General features: G+C 45.4%; 1 protein-coding gene across 15 annotated transcripts in view; it reads right to left on the reverse strand.

Annotated features, from left to right (window-relative positions):
- Positions 1 to 17847, reverse strand: part of Ppfibp1 (PPFIA binding protein 1) — a 152190-nt gene that overhangs the window by 41908 nt on the left and 92435 nt on the right. For all 15 annotated transcript variants that reach the window (XM_028891653.2, XM_037203976.1, XM_037203974.1 and 12 more), the window contains 4 exons: positions 16929 to 17134; positions 4340 to 4426; positions 2531 to 2644; positions 1573 to 1704 (listed from right to left, as the gene is read on the reverse strand). In XM_028891653.2, the coding sequence (XP_028747486.1) occupies positions 1573 to 1704; positions 2531 to 2644; positions 4340 to 4426; positions 16929 to 17134 (539 nt within the window). The remainder of the gene's footprint in view (positions 1 to 1572; positions 1705 to 2530; positions 2645 to 4339; positions 4427 to 16928; positions 17135 to 17847) is intronic.

Below are 17847 nucleotides of genomic sequence, written 5' to 3' on the forward strand. Positions count from 1 at the left end.
GATGCCCCATCCCTCTCCCCAAATTAGAACACCCAGATTAAGTTAGATGAGAGAAGAAACAGCTAAATTCCTTTAGCCACAAGTACTTTAAAGACCGATTGTGTGTGTGTGTGTGCTGTGTGGTGTGTGTGTGTGTGTGTGTGTGTGTGTGTGGTGTGGTGTGGTGTGTGTGTGTGGGGTGTGTGTGTGTGTGTGTGTGTGTGTGTGTGGTGTGTGGTGTTTGTGTGTGTGTATGTGTGGTGTGTGGTGTGTGTGTGTGTGTGTGTGGTGTGTGTGTGTGTATGTGGTGTGTGTGATGTGTGTGTATGTGTGTGGTGTGTGGTGTGGTGTGTGTGTGTGTGAGTGTGTGTGTGTGTGGTGTGTTTGGTGTGTGATGTGGTGTATGGTGTGGTGTGTGTGTGTGTGGTGTGTGTGTGTGGTGTGTGGTGTGGTGTGTGTGTGTGTGTGGTGTGTGGTGTGGTGTGTGTGTGGGTGTGTGTGTGAGTGTGTGTGTGTGTGGTGTGTTTGGTGTGTGATGTGGTGTATGGTGTGGTGTGTGTGTGTGTGGTGTGTGTGTGTGGTGTGTGGTGTGGTGTGTGTGTGTGTGTGGTGTGTGGTGTGGTGTGTGTGTGGGTGTGTGTGTGTGTGGGTGGGTGTGTGTGGTGTGTGTGGTGTGTGTGTGTGTGTGTGTGTGTGTGTGTGTCTACAGTGATTTTGAGCCACCTGTTGTGGGTGCCGGGAACCAAGCTCCAGGCTTCTGCAAGAGCAACAAGTGCTCTTAACTGTGGAGCTGCTGTACCAATCCCCCACAAGTACTTCTCATTGTTGAATTCACCCTAAATATCATGAAAGTACAGGGAATGTTTGTTAATTGCAGTGACTTGTATGTGGAACATACTAAAAGTTAAGAGCCAGATAAAGCGGTCTCCAACTGCTGGGACTCTGTGAATGGAGAGCACAAGGTTTCTATACATGAACAAATCCCGTAGGACACAGTCAAGGACAACCGGTGAAACCGTGGATTAGATACATAATTTCAGAGCAAGAAAACCAGTGTGGTCCTGTCAGTCCAGGTTGCCACAAATACCTTGTAGTCAAAACTAGTTCTACAGAACATTTCAAACAAAATCTCTAAACAAAAAAACTGCACCTAGCATTTAGTGAAGAAATTACAATGTGGTTAAGGATTATTCCAAGTTCTTTTTTATTTATTGTCTTTATTCTTTTGAGACAAGGGTTTCATGGTGTCCAGTCTACTCTCTGACTCTCTATGTCATGGAGGCTGGCTCTGAACCCCTGATCCTCTGCCTCCATCTCTCAAGTGCTGGGATTACAGGCATATGCCACCATGGCTGGTTTATTGTGTCTTTGGAGTGGTGCTGAGGATAAAACCCAGGATCTAGTGAGCCCTGATCATGACATCTATCATTGGGCTACACTCCCAAACCTAAAATTTCTTAAAAGGAAGCAGGATGAGAGCATATTGTAACTAGCTACCCTCCCTTCACACCTCCAGGAATTTCAGCTTTGTCTTGGGTATGTGTGTACGCAAGCTAAGAAAGGAAGGAGGAGGAGATCATGCACATTACTCACCTCTGTGTCTCTGAACCTGTCTTCATAATCCAGTCTGTCTTTCTCAACAGCCGTCAGTTTTAACTTCAAGTTTGAGACCTCTGCCATGAGCTCCAGCTTCTGTGTTTCTAAGGAGGTCCTACTCAGAAGCTCCTGTTAGAATTTCAGATCAATATTCACAAGTTGTTTTATTATAAATTTCTGCCGTGACTGCAAAGCAGCAATGGTTAAGTGTGGTCTGTGGGTGAAGAGGGACGGCCACATAACAGCCACACACCACACTGCTGAGGACCACACGCTCTAGTGACCCTCTTCTGAACAGAATTAAAGACATCATCACGTCGAAAGATGCATCTTTCCTCACACTCTCAAGCCTGATGACAACATGGCTGTACACAGTGCGTGCTATGTGCCGGGACGAGGAACACACTCATAAGTGGTTCAGTCTCGGCAACAACCTTAGGAGGTAAGAAAGCTTATCAGCCTCATTGATCAGGGTTTCTAGGGACCTGGAAACTGAGGGACAGAGGGGTCACAAGCCTGTGGAGTAATGCAGGCAGGCAAGGGCGGCAGACAGACATTCAACAGAAGCAGTTTTGTTCCCATGTGCCCCATGTATAACTAACTCTGTCCACTGCATCACAAGGCTTCTCATCTATAAACCCTGTGTGCACACATGAATACATGTGGGTGGGATTTCTTTTTCTTTGCCTAAAAACAAATCCCATATAGTGTTTTATCATCTCATGGTTGAGAGCTGGAAATAATATGAATAATATGAATATTTACAGTTCCTGTAACACTGTATTCTATTTAATTGTATAACTTTGTATGTCTCTGTGTTTTTAGACTGCTACTAGACTTTAAATGCACCAGTCTATAGGATTCTGGAATTTACTGCTGCAGACACCAGACAGGAATGTTGCACCTCAACTAAAACAGTTCAGCAGGCCCCTCCCTCACTAGCTTTGGCCCATACCTGCTGCAGCATTTCCTCAGTGGCATTCAGCTTCTCTCTGTGCTCTTCAAGACAAAACTCCAGATCTCGAATCTTCTCTCCCTGAGCCTCCACTTGGTCTGTCAACACACTCACCTATCAATTTAAAGCAAAAGACCACAGTGGGTTTGAAAGGCTTTGGGTCCCACAGCATGCTTCATTCTCTAACTGGAACAAAGACAGACCACCCATCATTCAGGGTAGCTTAAAACATCCCAGACTTAACAAGATGACAGGGAACCTGCCCTCTGCTATTTATATTTGTTTTGAGTGGATCAAACCCAGGGCCTTGGCCATGCTAGGTAGGCACTGTACCACTGAGTAGCAGCCGAAGCCCTGCGTTGCCTGATGACTTAAGGATTCCTACTTAACTTAGGAGGAACTTGGTTCTGATCCAAGATATGCAATACTTTCCATATTAAAATCATTTCAGTTATAGAGTACATAGAGAAAATTTGATTTCTAAGGCAGTGGTGAAGAACTAGTAGAGCAATGGAGGAAATGCGGTCCATATTTGAAACAGATGTTAAGGACCACTCAGATCTCATACATCAATAATAAAAGAAGCAAAAATGAATAAAGAACTCAAATTCTACAAGCTCGTTCAAGATCAACATGGTCCCAAATTTGTTCAAAGCCAGGGTGTGATGAAGAGAGGTACACTGTTTCCAACATGTGCAGGACTCTGAGTTCAGTTCCCAGAACCACGAAGAAAAAAAGAAAAAGCCAGAGTGCACTGCAACACACTCAAATGTCCCAAGAAACAGTGGGGTTCCTCTGTGGTCCTCAGGGTCCCATGCAGTTCTACAGTCTCTCCTCAGGCAGCTGAGTAAATATTCTTTGATCCAGTCAGTTCAAAACATGAAAGTAAAGCCATGTGCTCCGTACTTAGAAACACCACAAGGAAGCAAACAAACACCCCACAGCAGTTTCCAGCAGCAGGCTCCACTCAGGATGCTTTGTGTGGTTCATGTATCATTTTCAAAGCTGGAAGGTTAATGCACATTCAGGCTGAGATTTTTACACTACAGGTATTCACAGATCTGAATTTCTGGCTCAAATGTATGTAAAATTAGATCTGATGGTAACACAGAAAGTCATCTCAGGTGGCACTGAGTCTGAATGGAGGGGCCAAATCAAGGACTGGTTCCTGCGGACTGGGTGACATGGCCGTGGCCCTCCACAGCCAGCTCACTACACTCCCTGTATGGACGGCTGGCCTAGCATACCACTGCTTGTTTGTGAGACAGGATCTTATACTATAGCCCAAAGTGGCCTCAAACTCACAGCAATTCTTCTGCCTCCGCCTCCTAAGTGCTGGGATTACAAACACTGACACCACAACTTCCTTCTGCTCTACTGTATCATTTCTGTCAGTAGCAAGTTGGGCTGCTGTACGAATGTGAATTGAGTTTTTCATTTTCAGTAGTCTTTGAAGGTACAGACTTCCCTTGGTATCGGAGTGGGGCTGGCTCAAGAATCCCTGCAGATGACAAAGTCTGCGTGCTCAAGTCCCTTCATTGAACAGCAGGGTGTTCACTTATAGCCCACACATCTTCCTTATGCTCCGAGTCATCATGAGGTTCCCCAGTACAATGTGAATGCACATGAACAGTTGTTATATTGCAATCCATTACAGGTATTTCCAGATCTGAATTTCTAGTTCACATGTATGTAAAGTCAGATCTGATGGCATGTTCACTACAGGTGCTCTGTGTCCACATATACGTGATCCACAGTTGCAAGAACCCTGCGTGTCCCGAGAAAGGAACATCCTGCAGTACCACTTGCCTGAAGAACGAGGGATTCCTTGTCATTTTCTAGACGCGCTAGCCTTTCCTGATAGACGTCTCCATTCCCAGGTAGGTGTCCGTTTGTCTGGAAAAGAAAATAACATAGATACGGTCAACTCTCCTTTAGGACAGACATGTTATAAATCAGTAAAATGGATATATTTTAATTCAAAAGGCCTGAATTAAATTCAGCACAGTTGTCACTGCCATGGGTGGAAAATGTGAGTTAACTGACTTCAAAATGAGTAGACAAGCACAGTGGACACTTCTATGCACAACTGACTGACCCACACCATTTCTGAGCAGACAGAACACAATTTCCCTTTCTTAGTTCTAAATATACTGCTATATAAAACACTGACCAAAAACAACCTGGGGAGGAAAGGATTTATTTTACCTTATAGTCCACCATACTGGAAGTCAGGGCAAGAACAGAAGCAGAGGCCTTGGAGGAACGTTGCCTACTGGCTTGCTCCTCATGGCCCACAAAGCCTGAGGAGCTTATAAGCCATATAAGCCTTTCTTACCCAACCCAAGACCACCTGCCCAGGAATGCCCTCACCCTCAGTGCAGTGGACCTTCCACATCAATCATTAATGAGGAATATGCGCTATAGACCTGTCTACAAGCCAATATGATAATGGAGACTTCTTCTCAGTTGAGGTTTCTCTTTCAAATGACTTTAGCTAACCAGCACAGACTAAGAAGCAGCAGCCGCTGGAATGCTCCAGTGGCCACAGGCACGGGGCATGCAAAGTTCTGAGTAGTGGTAGAAGACAACACTCCATTTGTCCCTGAGTGACTCTTGTCACTAATTTTGGGTGGTTATGACTTGTGATGTCCTCCCATTCCTGCCACTCCATCCCCAGGCCTACACAGGACTGTCTGCCTGCTGATGGAGCAGACAGGGGGCAATTTCTGCCAGGATTCTTCCTGCTCACTCCGCTCTCCAGTCACATATGAAGGTTCTTGCCTAGAAAGCCTTCAGAAGCCCCCACCCCCACCCCACCCCACACACAAGCTTAAACACCCAGTCTAAAGTGATTTTCCCTGATGACACTGACTAGCTGGGCTACCAGCTTTGTAATCATTTTCTATCTTGGCTAAACTAATGTCTTATGTGTTTATTTGTTCAAACAACACTATGATCAGCTACTAGGCAAAGCCTGGGCATCGGCTTGTACCTCCCCGGCATCTGGCTCAATGCTCTCCCATGCTCACTTTCTCATTCTTCTCAATGCTCTCCCATGCTCACCTTCTCACTCTTCTCAATGCTCTCCCATGCTCACCTTCTCATTCTTCTCAATGCTCTCCCATGCTCACCTTCTCACTCTTCTCAATGCTCTCCCATGCTCACCTTCTCACTCTTTTCAATGCTCTCCCATGCTCACCTTCTCACTCTTCTCAATGCTCTCCCATGCTCACCTTCTCACTCTTCTCAATGCTCTCCCATGCTCACCTTCTCACTCTTCTCAATGCTCTCCCATGCTCACCTTCTCACTCTTCTCAATGCTCTCCCATGCTCACCTTCTCACTCTTCTCAATGCTCTCCCATGCTCACTTTCTCATTCTTCTCAATGCTCTCCCATGCTCATCTTCTCACTATTCTCAATGCTCTCCCATGCTCACCTTCTCACTCTTCTCCTTCTTGCCTTTTTTTTTTTTTAAATTGCATTTGGTATATTATGCACAGTATAACTTTCCAAGGAAGTACATTTTTTTTCTACAGATTTTATTTTTATTTATTTTATTTTTGAGACACCATTTTCCTATGCAGCCCTGACTGTCCTGGAATTCACTATGTAGATCAGGCTGGCCTCGAACTCACAGAGATTCACCTGCCTCTGCCTCCTGAATGCTGGGATTAAAGGTGTGTGCCACTGTGACTTACTTTTTCTTTCATTTTTTTTTTCATATCCAAGTCATGAAAGAGCAAGACCCATAAAATTGTCACTCTGAAACACAGTAGTGTGGTGGTTTGAATGTAAGTGGCCCCCATAAGCTCACAGGGAGTGGCACTATCAGGAGGTGTGGCCTTGTTGGGGAAGCAGGTCACTGTTGGGATGAGCTTTGAGGTCTTATGTATGCTCAAGATACGATACACCCGGTGTCTCAGACCACTTCCTGTTGCCTGTGGGATCAGGATGTAGCTCCTTCTCCACTCTCAGCTCCTTCTCCAGCACCATGTCTGCCTGCACATCTCCATGTCCCTCCATGATGACAATAGGCTAAACCTCTGAAACTGTTAAGTCTCCCAATCAAATGTTTTCTTTGTAAGAGTTGTTGTGGCCATGGTGTCTCTCCACAGCAACAGAACCCTAAGACAGAGTATGTGAGACACCCCACCACCACTCCCCCCCCCCCCAGCTCTCCCTCCTTCTTCCATTGTCCTTCCCTCTCCGGGATGCCACTAGTCTGTAGTCCAGAAATATCCCCCTGCTTTAGCCTCCTGGGATCACGGACATGAGCCACTATGCCCAGCTCATGATGTGTTCCTTATAAATTCATTTAAATAGCTTATAGCCACATTATATATTTTATCCAGAGGATTCCCTGAATATTCCTCTAAATACAACAGAGATAAAAGCCAAAAGGAATCCAAAATAGACATCCAGAATTCAACTCCCTTCAGAGTTAGAATCACAAAAAAAACCCACAAACTGTGTACTCTTCTTGCCCAGGCACATTTGATGGGACATCTATTATTTCTCCAGAATTAACCTGCATCTATTCTACCTCTCCAGTTTCCTAGTTCAGTTCTGGGAGCGACGGATGTCATGTGTTGAAAACAAAACAAAATGGGAGGAGAGGAAGAAGGGTAGGAAGAAGTGGGGAGGAGGAGGAAAGAAGAAAGGGAAGAAGAAGGGGAGGGGAAGGAGGAAGGAAGGAAAGGGGGAGGAAGAAGTATGGGAGGGGAAGAGAGAAGAAAAGATTAAACTGAGGGCATTCTTTCTGAACCTGTTAGATTATGTTTCCCAAGAGGTCACAAAATATTCAAAAGTTAATTCAGCAAGGTGTGCAATGCATGTTTAAAGTGTGTGTGGTGTTAGTATCAGCTGTTCAGCCACATACCTGCTTCATTACCACTGCACAACCCTGTTCACATTGTTAACTACAGTGCCCAGAATTAACTTACAAGAGTCTGATGGAGTAGTCGGAATGACTTACAGGCCCTGCGGACCATGAAAATGAAATGTTCATAACTCCTTGAGGAATGGCTTCTGGAAAACAGCCAGAACACTTGATGTATGTTCTTAATCTGTGAGAGTGCAGAGACAGACCCTGGACAGCTTTCAATTCCTCATTTTGATTAAGTACATTATGAGGCATCTGTTTCTAAAATCCTATGCAAGTAATGTTTTATAAACACATTTCATTAGGTAAAAAAAAAATATTTTATGTTCAGTGAGTGTAAGAGATAGAACTTTCTCTTTTGTCTCTCTTTAAGAGACAGGGTGGGGCTCCATATGTTGATCAGGCTGGCCTCAAATATCTGTACTCAAGTAAATCTCCTGCCTCAGCATTCTGATTAGTTCTGACAATAGTCATGTGCCACTGAGTCAAAACAAAAGTATCCATTCATTTTTCCTCCCATGGTTCTGGATGATGTTTGAACCCAGGGCCTTACATGGACACAATCATCACACAGAAGCACTCACAGGATCCACTCTAAACTACACCCTGTTCCTTTATTCTGAGTGCAAGAAACTCTAGCCAGATTGGCAGCATTTTCTTTCAGGCCAAATAGTATACAGACATGAGATGTTTCAAAATCAGTTCTCCAAAGTGAAATGCTGAGAACTGATTCAAAATGAGCAAATGAATCAGAAATGTCCTGATATGTGTAAGTACTTATAATACTCAAAATCAGCTGGCATTTCTGAAGTATTAGTAGTCTCCACAGGAACCACAAGCAAAAAGTCTTAGGAATTACTATATAGAGTGGTAAAGTATTTAAGTAGATAAAGAGCTAGTCTGTCCACATGACCTCTTTCTTCCTGTGACTTCTGTTTAAGAATGTTGGAGCTAAGCCTAAGCCTATGAGGTGCCTGTCACCTCTGTCCTTCCTTCAACAATGACCCACCTCCCATGTGACTCAAGGCCTTCTACCCAGTGGCATGCTCTCTGAGTTCACACATGCATTTCATCCCTCTTTTCCTTTTTTATTCTTTTCTTAAACCTTCCCTATCTGCCTACATTTGGGTCTATAAAGTCTTCCTTGAATGAACGGTTCATTCATAAACTACTTACGCACTGAACAAGTTCCAAAGCACCGAGCTCAGAGACGCTGCTCTTGAGCGGTTCTTTTAGGAGTGCTTAACTGAATGACTGCTGAAAGAAGGAACAGTGTTTAATACCCATGGGTTGAGTTTAAGATGAGTAACTGGCCTTGTTCCAGTCACATTTCTTTTAAATTCAGTACTTCATGGTGGTGTGCTGCATTAGTTCACATCCTCCTTCAGGAAGACCCCTCATCATCTATCTTTCCTGTCTTCCCCTGGAGCCATGGTCTCCTGTGTCCCACAGACCTGTAATTGTTGCCTCTTCTTATTTTCAGCTTCTTCATGTAGTAAGATTTCTTCAGTTTTTCTCTCAACACTGACCCAAAGGCTTTGTGCCCACTTCTGCCCAGCTCCTGATACCCTTGCCCATGTTAACCCAACGTTCATCACCAGGTCTACCTCTTCCTTCGGATACTGTGTGTCATTCTCTTCTCCTCATCAACGGCCCCCTTCGCATGTCCTGCCCTCAACTTCACAAAACAGCTTTTTACCACATTCTGCCACTGATGGCCAATCACCAACTTTATGTGAACTGACCACTGTCACACATTCGGGAAGAAAGTACCCCAACCAATGACTTGCCTACACAGAACTGGCCTGTGGGGCATTTTCTTTACTGCTTTTTGGTGTAGGAAGGCCCAGCCCACTGTGGGTGTGACCACCCCTAGGCAGGGGAGGCTTGGACAGCATAAAAAATGTAGCTGAATGTGAGTCAGAGAATAAGCTGCTAAGCAACTGTCCTCCAGGGTTCCTGACCCGATTTCCTTGGTAGATTGTAATTTGGAAGTGCAAACCAAATAAACTCTTTCCTTCCAAAGTTGCTATTTATATAACATCAATATGCAAACTAGAACAGCCATTTACTCTCCCTAACAGTTTCTTAGTGTAAAACCGTCCTGCATTTCTTTTCATTCTTCCAGAAGGATTATAAAATATGATACACATCATCAAAAACTGGATTCACTACAAGTTCTTTACAGATTCCTATGTCCAAGGCATTAAAGACCACCCTGAGTTACTATATTTAACTCCTCTGAAATGCATTCAGGACAGCTCTTTATACTCAGTGTGTTACGAGTCTCACTGACAACATTCAATCCAGCTGCATAAGTTGACAACAGGAGGCACGGTACACTCTGCGGCCACACGGACACTATATTCACTTAAGGAACTTATGGTGTTGGTCAGGTCTTCCTGGTACAGTCAGGAGAAAAACATCTAACAAGTATTGTCTCTTCACAGTTATAGAGTCCTGGAGCTAGCCAATAATCTGACCTGGGAATGTGGCTTTTCTGAGCACAGTGCAGGTACACACAGATGAGGGCACGGCCCACCCTTTCATTTCTGTGCCAAGTGTTACCAGCACATCAGGACTACCATGTAGGAACTGCTGGCATCCTGTCACATGACTGCTTTACCACCGCCTTTGTTCGGGTCATTTAAGACACACACAATAGTTAGAGGGAACAGCTACCTCTATATGCAATTCAGCCTCCACATTTTCAGTTCACCAGAAAGAGAGCCGTTGCCTGCTTTGTGGTTGTGTTCCCCTTCGATCTCCTGGTTCTGTTCATCTACAGTCCTCAGCATTATCTCCCACCTCCACCTTGCTCTGTTCTCTGAGCTCTGTCTGAATCCCAGATCAGCTAGGAAGGGTGGCACACGCCTGCCATCACAAATTTTAGAACCCGACCAGTCCAGTCCCGAGCCAGTGCTCATTTGTTACCATACACAATTACACATAATAATCGGCTCTGCGCACGTGACATACTGGGAGTATATTTACCTTTACTACCCCGTCTCTACTCGCTGAGCTCCTTCTGCTCAAGTAACCGCCCCCCTTTTTACTTTCATCTCTTTTGTCTTTTGAATGAGTTTAACTAGTTACTTACAGGAGCATGGGCAACTTCGGAGGCTACACACTGAAGAAAATGCCTCTCCCTCCCCCAGCAACCACTATCTGCCTCCAGCTCCTCTGGAAGAGGCAGAGCTGCAGGCGCCCCTCCCCTCTCCGTGAGGGAATGCTGACAGGCCCAGTCTTGTGCAGGTAATCACAGCTGCTGAGTTCAAGAGTGCAGTGGCCAAGCCAGCCCCGAAGACACATTCTAGAGCACGCCACCCCTTTCTCCAGCGCTTACTTTTTCTCCCACCCTCTTCCAAAATGTCCTGAGCCTTGCAGGGCATTTGGACTTTTAAGTGCAGACAGTATGATTCACCTTTCAGTGGTGGTGTGGCTAATAAGATAACTCAAGCAATTTGAGATGTTTTGCCTTTGGAAACAGATGGTGGGGCCTGTTTGTAAGACTTGGCATTTGTTCTAGGAGTGTCTCGCTCAGAGACTTAAAGGTCCAGGTTTGCTGGGGGGTTTTGTGGGTATCTCAGTGCTCTGAAATTCACTGTTCCCTGAAACATTTCTCAGCCTGTTCCTACTTCCTGTGTCTTTACATTCACCACACACTGAGAAAGGAATTTATTACCTGCAAGAGGATTTTCTCCTCACTCACACAAAAGGCCACCAGTGGCAGCCATGGCCCAAGAGGACCTCTAGACAATTGACACGTGCCCAGAACACTTTCTTTAACATGTGCTTAATCTAGTCTATTAAAGTATTTCTGAAGAATGAGGGTGTAGCTCAGTGATAGAGAGCTTGCCCAGTGTACATGGCTCTGGACTCCATCCCTAGAAATACAAACAAAATTCTGGTGGCTGGAGAGACGGCTCAGCAGGCAAAGTGCTTGGCACATAAGCATGAGGCTGGCAGTTGGATCCCCAGCACCCACATAAAGCTAGGTGGGCACACCGTCATGCCTGTAATTTCAGGGGGGAAGGGGGGATCTGAGATAGAAGATCCCCAGAGCAAGCTGGCTAGCAAGACTAGCTGAATTGGTAAGCTCTGGGTTCAAGTGTGAGACCGTGACTCAATGTATCAGGCAGAAAGTGATCAAGGAAGACACTGAACATCAAACTCAGGCCTTCATACACATATACATGCAAACATGTGCACGCCCATACTCAGGTTTCTATACACACATGAACATGCATATACACACACAGAGAGAATATTTTTAGCACAATGATAAATTTAATAGTGATAATGGAGATGCCTAAATTTAGGTGACAAGCTAGAGCATGGCTTTTGGAAACTGCCAGTGGCGGAGTCATTGACCACCAAGCCCGCTGGTTAGGTGTGTACTGGCTGCTCACACAATCTGGAAAACTCTTTCTCTGGCCACCATCTCTCTCAGTCTCTTCACATTCTGGTGCTTATCCAGAAGCTGCATTCTGAGAGATGCTTTCGCCACCTCGTCTGAAGTTACATGGATTCGCTCTTTCTCCCTGCTGGAGCTTTTCTCAACACTCACCAAATTCTTATGTACTATCCATTTACCATGTTTATATCATTTCTTTCCAGTCTTCCCAACAGCATGTCAGCATTATGAGTCGGAGAAATTTGTTTTCAAACAACAAACAAACCCACTGTATTCTCCATGTCTAGAGCAGTGTCTCAAGTGCAGCAGGCACTTGGTAACTGCAATAAGAGTTGCTCTATGACTGACCAAGTGTTATGTGCATTTATAAGATAGGAAATGGCTCAGAGTGCACTGCTGGGTGATGGCCGCTGGTCAGTTTTTATCTCAGGTTTCATTCTGTCTTCACATCTGACATTTTAAGCTGAAGAATCCAGAAAATGACAAATACTTTTCAGAACCAACAAAGATTCCATTACAACAACAACATTCCAACAGTAACAAAATACCCATGGATCTGGAGAGGTTAGAGTTTTCATCTTCAACTTATTCAGGCCTAACTCACTCTGTCTATTCCTTTTCCCCATCCCAAACCTTCCAAACCAAAGTAAATGTTTTCTCTCAGGCACACAGAGAAGGAAAGAGGAAGAAGAAAGAATCAGGAAGGGAAGGAGGGGGGAGCAGGAGGAAGGAAAGATGGTAAAGGACAAGGCCTGAAGAGGAGAGCAAAGGTGTGTGTGGGAAGAAGAGTCAGGAGTATGAAGGAGCCGCCACCGGCCTATCACAGTGCACCTGGGCCGGTGCTGAGACTCCACAGGAAGAGGGTCTGACACTTACAATGTCGTGACTTCTCCACTAAGTATTTCAGAATCAGGATGTACGTCGACATATTAAAACAGGGTGTACATACATACATAGCTTAGCTGGTGTCCATTCTTCCCTTTCACTCTTTATTACGAGGGTATCTAGAACTGTTACCCACAGACACGGAAAGACAACAGTGTCGAAAGCAGGGATGGCATCTCACAGCAGACTTGAGTTTTCAAGGTGAAAAGGCTTGTTCTGGTAGAGGATGGTGAGGTCTGCACCAGTGAGGTTGTGCTCAGCACTTCTGCACTGTACACTTCAACAGTTAAATTGGTAATTCTAGAACTAAGAATAAAACAACCCTTGAGATAAAAGTCAATGCCATCAGAGTTGAAGGAACACAAGGTATCCGTTTGAAGTGTCCCCTCCTCTAGGCTCATGGGTTTAAACGCTTGGTTTCCACTGGTGTTGCTACTGAGAAGGTTGTGGAATTTTTTAGGCATGGAACCTCACTGGGAGAGGTGGGACGCTGGAGGAGGGCCTTGAGTTTTGTAGCCCAGCCCCACTTCCTGTCAGCCCTCTGCTTCCTAACTGCTGACAATGTGACCAGCCGCCTCACACTCCCATTGCCACATGTTTCACACCACGGTGCACTGAATTCCTTCTTAAATCCTGAGCCAAAATAAACCCTTCCATCTTTAAGTTGCTGTTGTCAGGCACTTTATTACAGCAAGAAAAGTGCCTGAGACACAGAATCCTAGCACATTCCCCCACTGCACATGGGAAACGGTCCCAGTGACAAGTAAAGGAGGTTGGTAACTGGGGGGAAGGCAGTGGACGGCAAACTGGAATTCTAAGGTGGGCTTACCTCATAGATGGCTCTCCTAAGCTCTGTCTCCACTTCCTCGTTAGCAAAGGGAACTGCGAGGGCCCTGTACTAACACGTGCTGGGCAGCCCTCCCTGAGCCTGACAGGCAGCAGTAGATCTTACAGATGGAGAACCTAACAGGATACCTTTCCACAGAGGGAAAGGACCCTGGCCCCACCATAAGGGACCATCATTACATTATTACAGATCATCACAGCATTTCACTTCTGGTGGAGAGCAGATGCTTCTGAGACTGCAAAGATGCTCCCAGGATACTTTACAGTCACTTGTTAATGCTTCCAATTAAGCAATTAAAGTCTTCATTCCAGTCTAATGGTGGCCAGTTTGAGAGTCCACATCCTCTAAGAGATGCTCATCTTCTCATTAGTGCACTGGGCATCTGCATTTCTAATTATCACTCTTGCCAGGTCTGAAGCACCCCTGGCTCCCCAAATGCAGGTTACTTCTTTACTAATTGCTGCCACCTCCTTAATTATTTCATGTAATTGGCAGCTGGACACCTGCCTGTAATGCCAGTTCTCAGAAGGTGGAATGAGAACTCTAGGCCTGTCTAGGATCCCACGTCTCAAACACACAAACAAAGGTAGCTGGATAAAATAAGGCATGCGCTAATAGCTTATCACGGTGAAGGGACACAGTGTGTAAGCATGAATGTGTCTTAATGGTATTTCTATAACTCTATGCTTCTAAAGAATGATGACATTTATGATTCAGCTCCTGTGGCTGGAAAAAAAAAATCTATCCAATAGGAAACTTGCTCAGTTACTGAGGCAAAACAGAATTCCACTGTGACACGAAACATTACAGTGTTACACAGACATGACTAATGTGTCTATCAAGCCCTAGATTTTTTTTTCCTCCAAGACAAGGTTTCTCTGGGTAGCCCAGGCTGTCCTAGAACTTGATCTGTAGACCAGGCTGGCCTCAAACTCAGAGATTCACCTGCCTCTGCCTCCCTAGAGCTGGGATTAAGGGTTGTGCCACCACTGCCCAGCCAAACCCTAGATTTAAGGCAGCAAATAAAAGAACATATCTGAGCCAAACACACAGTTTCTGTTTATCTTAGGTCTATCTTGAATAGTGTCACAATGCGTTTTCTAATCCCAGACTGTGAGGATCAGGACCCAGAGCTGCAACAGCAAGGAGGTCAACCACAAAACAAGGTAGAATGGCAGGCGAGATCCACGTTTCTGCAGTTTAAGTTATGAGGCAGTCTCACAGTCAGTAGAAGTCACAAAAATTCCATTTTTAGTGAAATACTAATTTAATGTCTGCAAATCAAGGATGCTAACCTGTGAGGCAGAGCACAGAAATGAGGCATTACTGGCCAGCTTCTGACCTGTTAAATAATCGTCATGTAGGCTATCTTATTTCTATATTTCAAAAATGAAAATATTTCAATCCCAAGTCACATTTTTTAAAGGGTAAAAATGCAAATGTGTATAATTTAGAGTTCAGTTGTAAGATACGAACTCTGGGGCCTCTGGCTAGTCTTGCTCTGTCGCAGACTTCCAGCTGCTCCACCCAGGGCCTTCTCTCCAGCCTCCCGCAGCGCTGCTCTCTGCACAGTGCTGCTCTCTGCAAGGCCCTTCCTTTCATGTGCGCCTCAGCAAACAAGGTCCTCTAAGTGATCCGAGTCATCTGTGTTACACAGCAGCACACTGAGACACCCCAGCTGACATTAAAGCAACGTCCCGGGGCTTCTGGGAAAGCCCACAATCTGTCCACAATCACACTAACCAAGTCTGCAGAGTTCTCAAGGGGGTGGCCGCGCAGAGCGGCAGGTGAGAGGACCTTCACTGCACTCCAGGCCAGTCTTAACAATACCATTGCTGACACCCCTGTGCCCCCTCAGCCCTCAGAAACACTCAACAAACCAATAGGCACATGTTAATGGAAGTGCTTTGAGCACAAGTCAATTATCTACCGGTCCTCTGGAGCCACTGACAGCCTCTGGGTGTGAGTGAGGAGAAAATCCTTTTGCCAGTAACAAATTCCTTTCTCACTGTGTGCTGAACATAAAGACACAGGAAGTAGGAAGTAGGAACAGGCTGAGTAATGTGCCAGGGAACAGTGAGTTTCAGAGCACTAAGCTACTGCCAACGAAACCAGCAAACTTGAACCCTTAAATCCCTGGAGGTCTCTCCCAGGGCGAGCGTCACACGCAGGCATCACCTGTTTCTGAAGTGAACCGTCTCTAGCTCCTCCAACCCTGTGTGGCTAGCGGCACCACCATTGAAAGATGGTTTGCGCTGGTACAAATCGGGTAGAACCAAGAACACCAGGCCCAGGTCTGGACGGGCTGGGGCTCCAGAATTTGCGCAACACTACATGGAATGTTCGGCAACAGGCGCACTCAGACTCTCGGAGCAGACAGCTCTCATCTCTCCCGTTTGCCACACAGACCTTCGTCCTTTCACGCAGGCCTCATCAGTTTTTATGTAAACCAACCAAGTCATAAGCGCATGTGTGCATCTTAATCCTTGTGCCGCCTCCTTGTCTTCTCATTGGCATCTGTTTTGTGCTGTTCAACACATATCAGACATGATATTTACCACTGTGTCCACATCAGCGGCGTGGGGAAGGATGGCACCTTTCACAGAGGAATGCCAGTGTAGGCCCTAACAGTGGGAGCGGCGTGACTGTCACACACCAGTAGGTGGCACTTTTCCTCAAACCCAGCTACAAATGTTACTGCTGTCTCAAGAGCTCACTCACTGTACTTCCTGTCTAGAATAACCACTGAGTCCTTCATAGGTGGCCCCACACTACTGTTACTGAGAGAGCACCTGTGTATGTGCAAGGTTCTCTCCTCACAGCAACGTTTGCTTTAAGACATACCAGGTCATTTACATAACCTAAAAGCCAGTCCATTTTCAGAGGTAGAACTGGACAACTTACCGGCACCCACACAATACCGAGTCTTTTCAAAAATCATCCTTAGGGGCTAGAGAGATGGGGAGGTTCAAAGTTACACTATCTGTCCTTTCAGAGGATGGTTCAGTTTTCAGCACTCACATGGTGGCTCACAACTATCTGTTGTAAGACAGACAGACAGACACACACACACACACACACACACACACACACACACACACACACACACACACACACACACACACACACACACAAGTGATCTGGCACCTTCTTCTGGCCTTATAGGCAACTGCATGTACTTGGTACACAGACATATATGCAGGCAAAATTTCCTGCCCATAAAATGAAGTAGGGAAATTTTTAAGTTATCTTTAGAGATGAGAGGAACTTGGATCTCATGCTCTGCCTTGCAGATCCGTGCATGCAGTTCTGGAACAAACAACAATGATGGAAAGCACAGAGAAGGAACACGCAGAAGCCTACCATCTGACTTTGCAGCCACTCAATAAGCGTCTCTGCTGTTGAGTCTGGAATCTGGCATCTCAGTCCTTCTTTCTCATCCGTTTCCATCATCTCCAAGAGTCCACGCAGGTCTTCCACAAGGTGCAGAGCTCGCAAGCTTCCCATGAACGGGGAGGTGGGAGACTGGCAATCAAAAATCCCATTGGAATATTCCAAGGCTTTAGAACCTGATTTCAAAAAAATCAGAGTGAGCAAGAGGATTTATGTTATGTAAAATACCACACCTGAAAAAGATAACCAATCTAGTCACCAGCAATGATCACAAAGAACAGGGAAAAGACAAAATAATTCAATCATGTAAATCTCTCCAAATCTTTTATAATTGAAAAAATTTTAAATGTCATTGATGGTAAATACGAATGGTGGGATGTCTAACAAAAGGGCCAGCTGCGGGGACAGAAGCAAAGGGGTGCGGTAGGTCAGGAGAGGTCGGCCCAAGGTGGATGACCGGCTCAGGTGAGGCCGTGCCTCCCAGAAAACACGAATCATTCCCTGAAAATGAGCGATGCACTTAAGTGGTAATGTTCAATGAACTTACATGCATACCTATGTGAACATATGTGTATAAGCATTTCCTCTGTCATTCTGTTTATAGCCTTAGCACCAAATTTCTAGTTAACATTAGTGTTAAAAATTGGAGTTCTGAACCAAATGTGGTGGTGCACACCTTTAATCCCAGGACTTGGGAGGTAGAGGCAGACACAGCTCTGTGATTTTGAGGCCACCCTGGTCTACATAGCAAGTTCCAGGTCAGCCAGACTACATAGTAAGACCTTGTCTCAGAAAAAAAGTACAATGATCTGTAATTCCAATATTTGGGAGGCAGGGACAAGACTCCTGGGACAAAAGAGTAGCCAGAATTGGTGCTTGGGATTCAGTA

This window comes from Peromyscus leucopus, chromosome 3, assembly GCF_004664715.2.
Source record: "Peromyscus leucopus breed LL Stock chromosome 3, UCI_PerLeu_2.1, whole genome shotgun sequence".
NCBI classification, from domain to species: Eukaryota; Metazoa; Chordata; class Mammalia; order Rodentia; family Cricetidae; genus Peromyscus; species Peromyscus leucopus.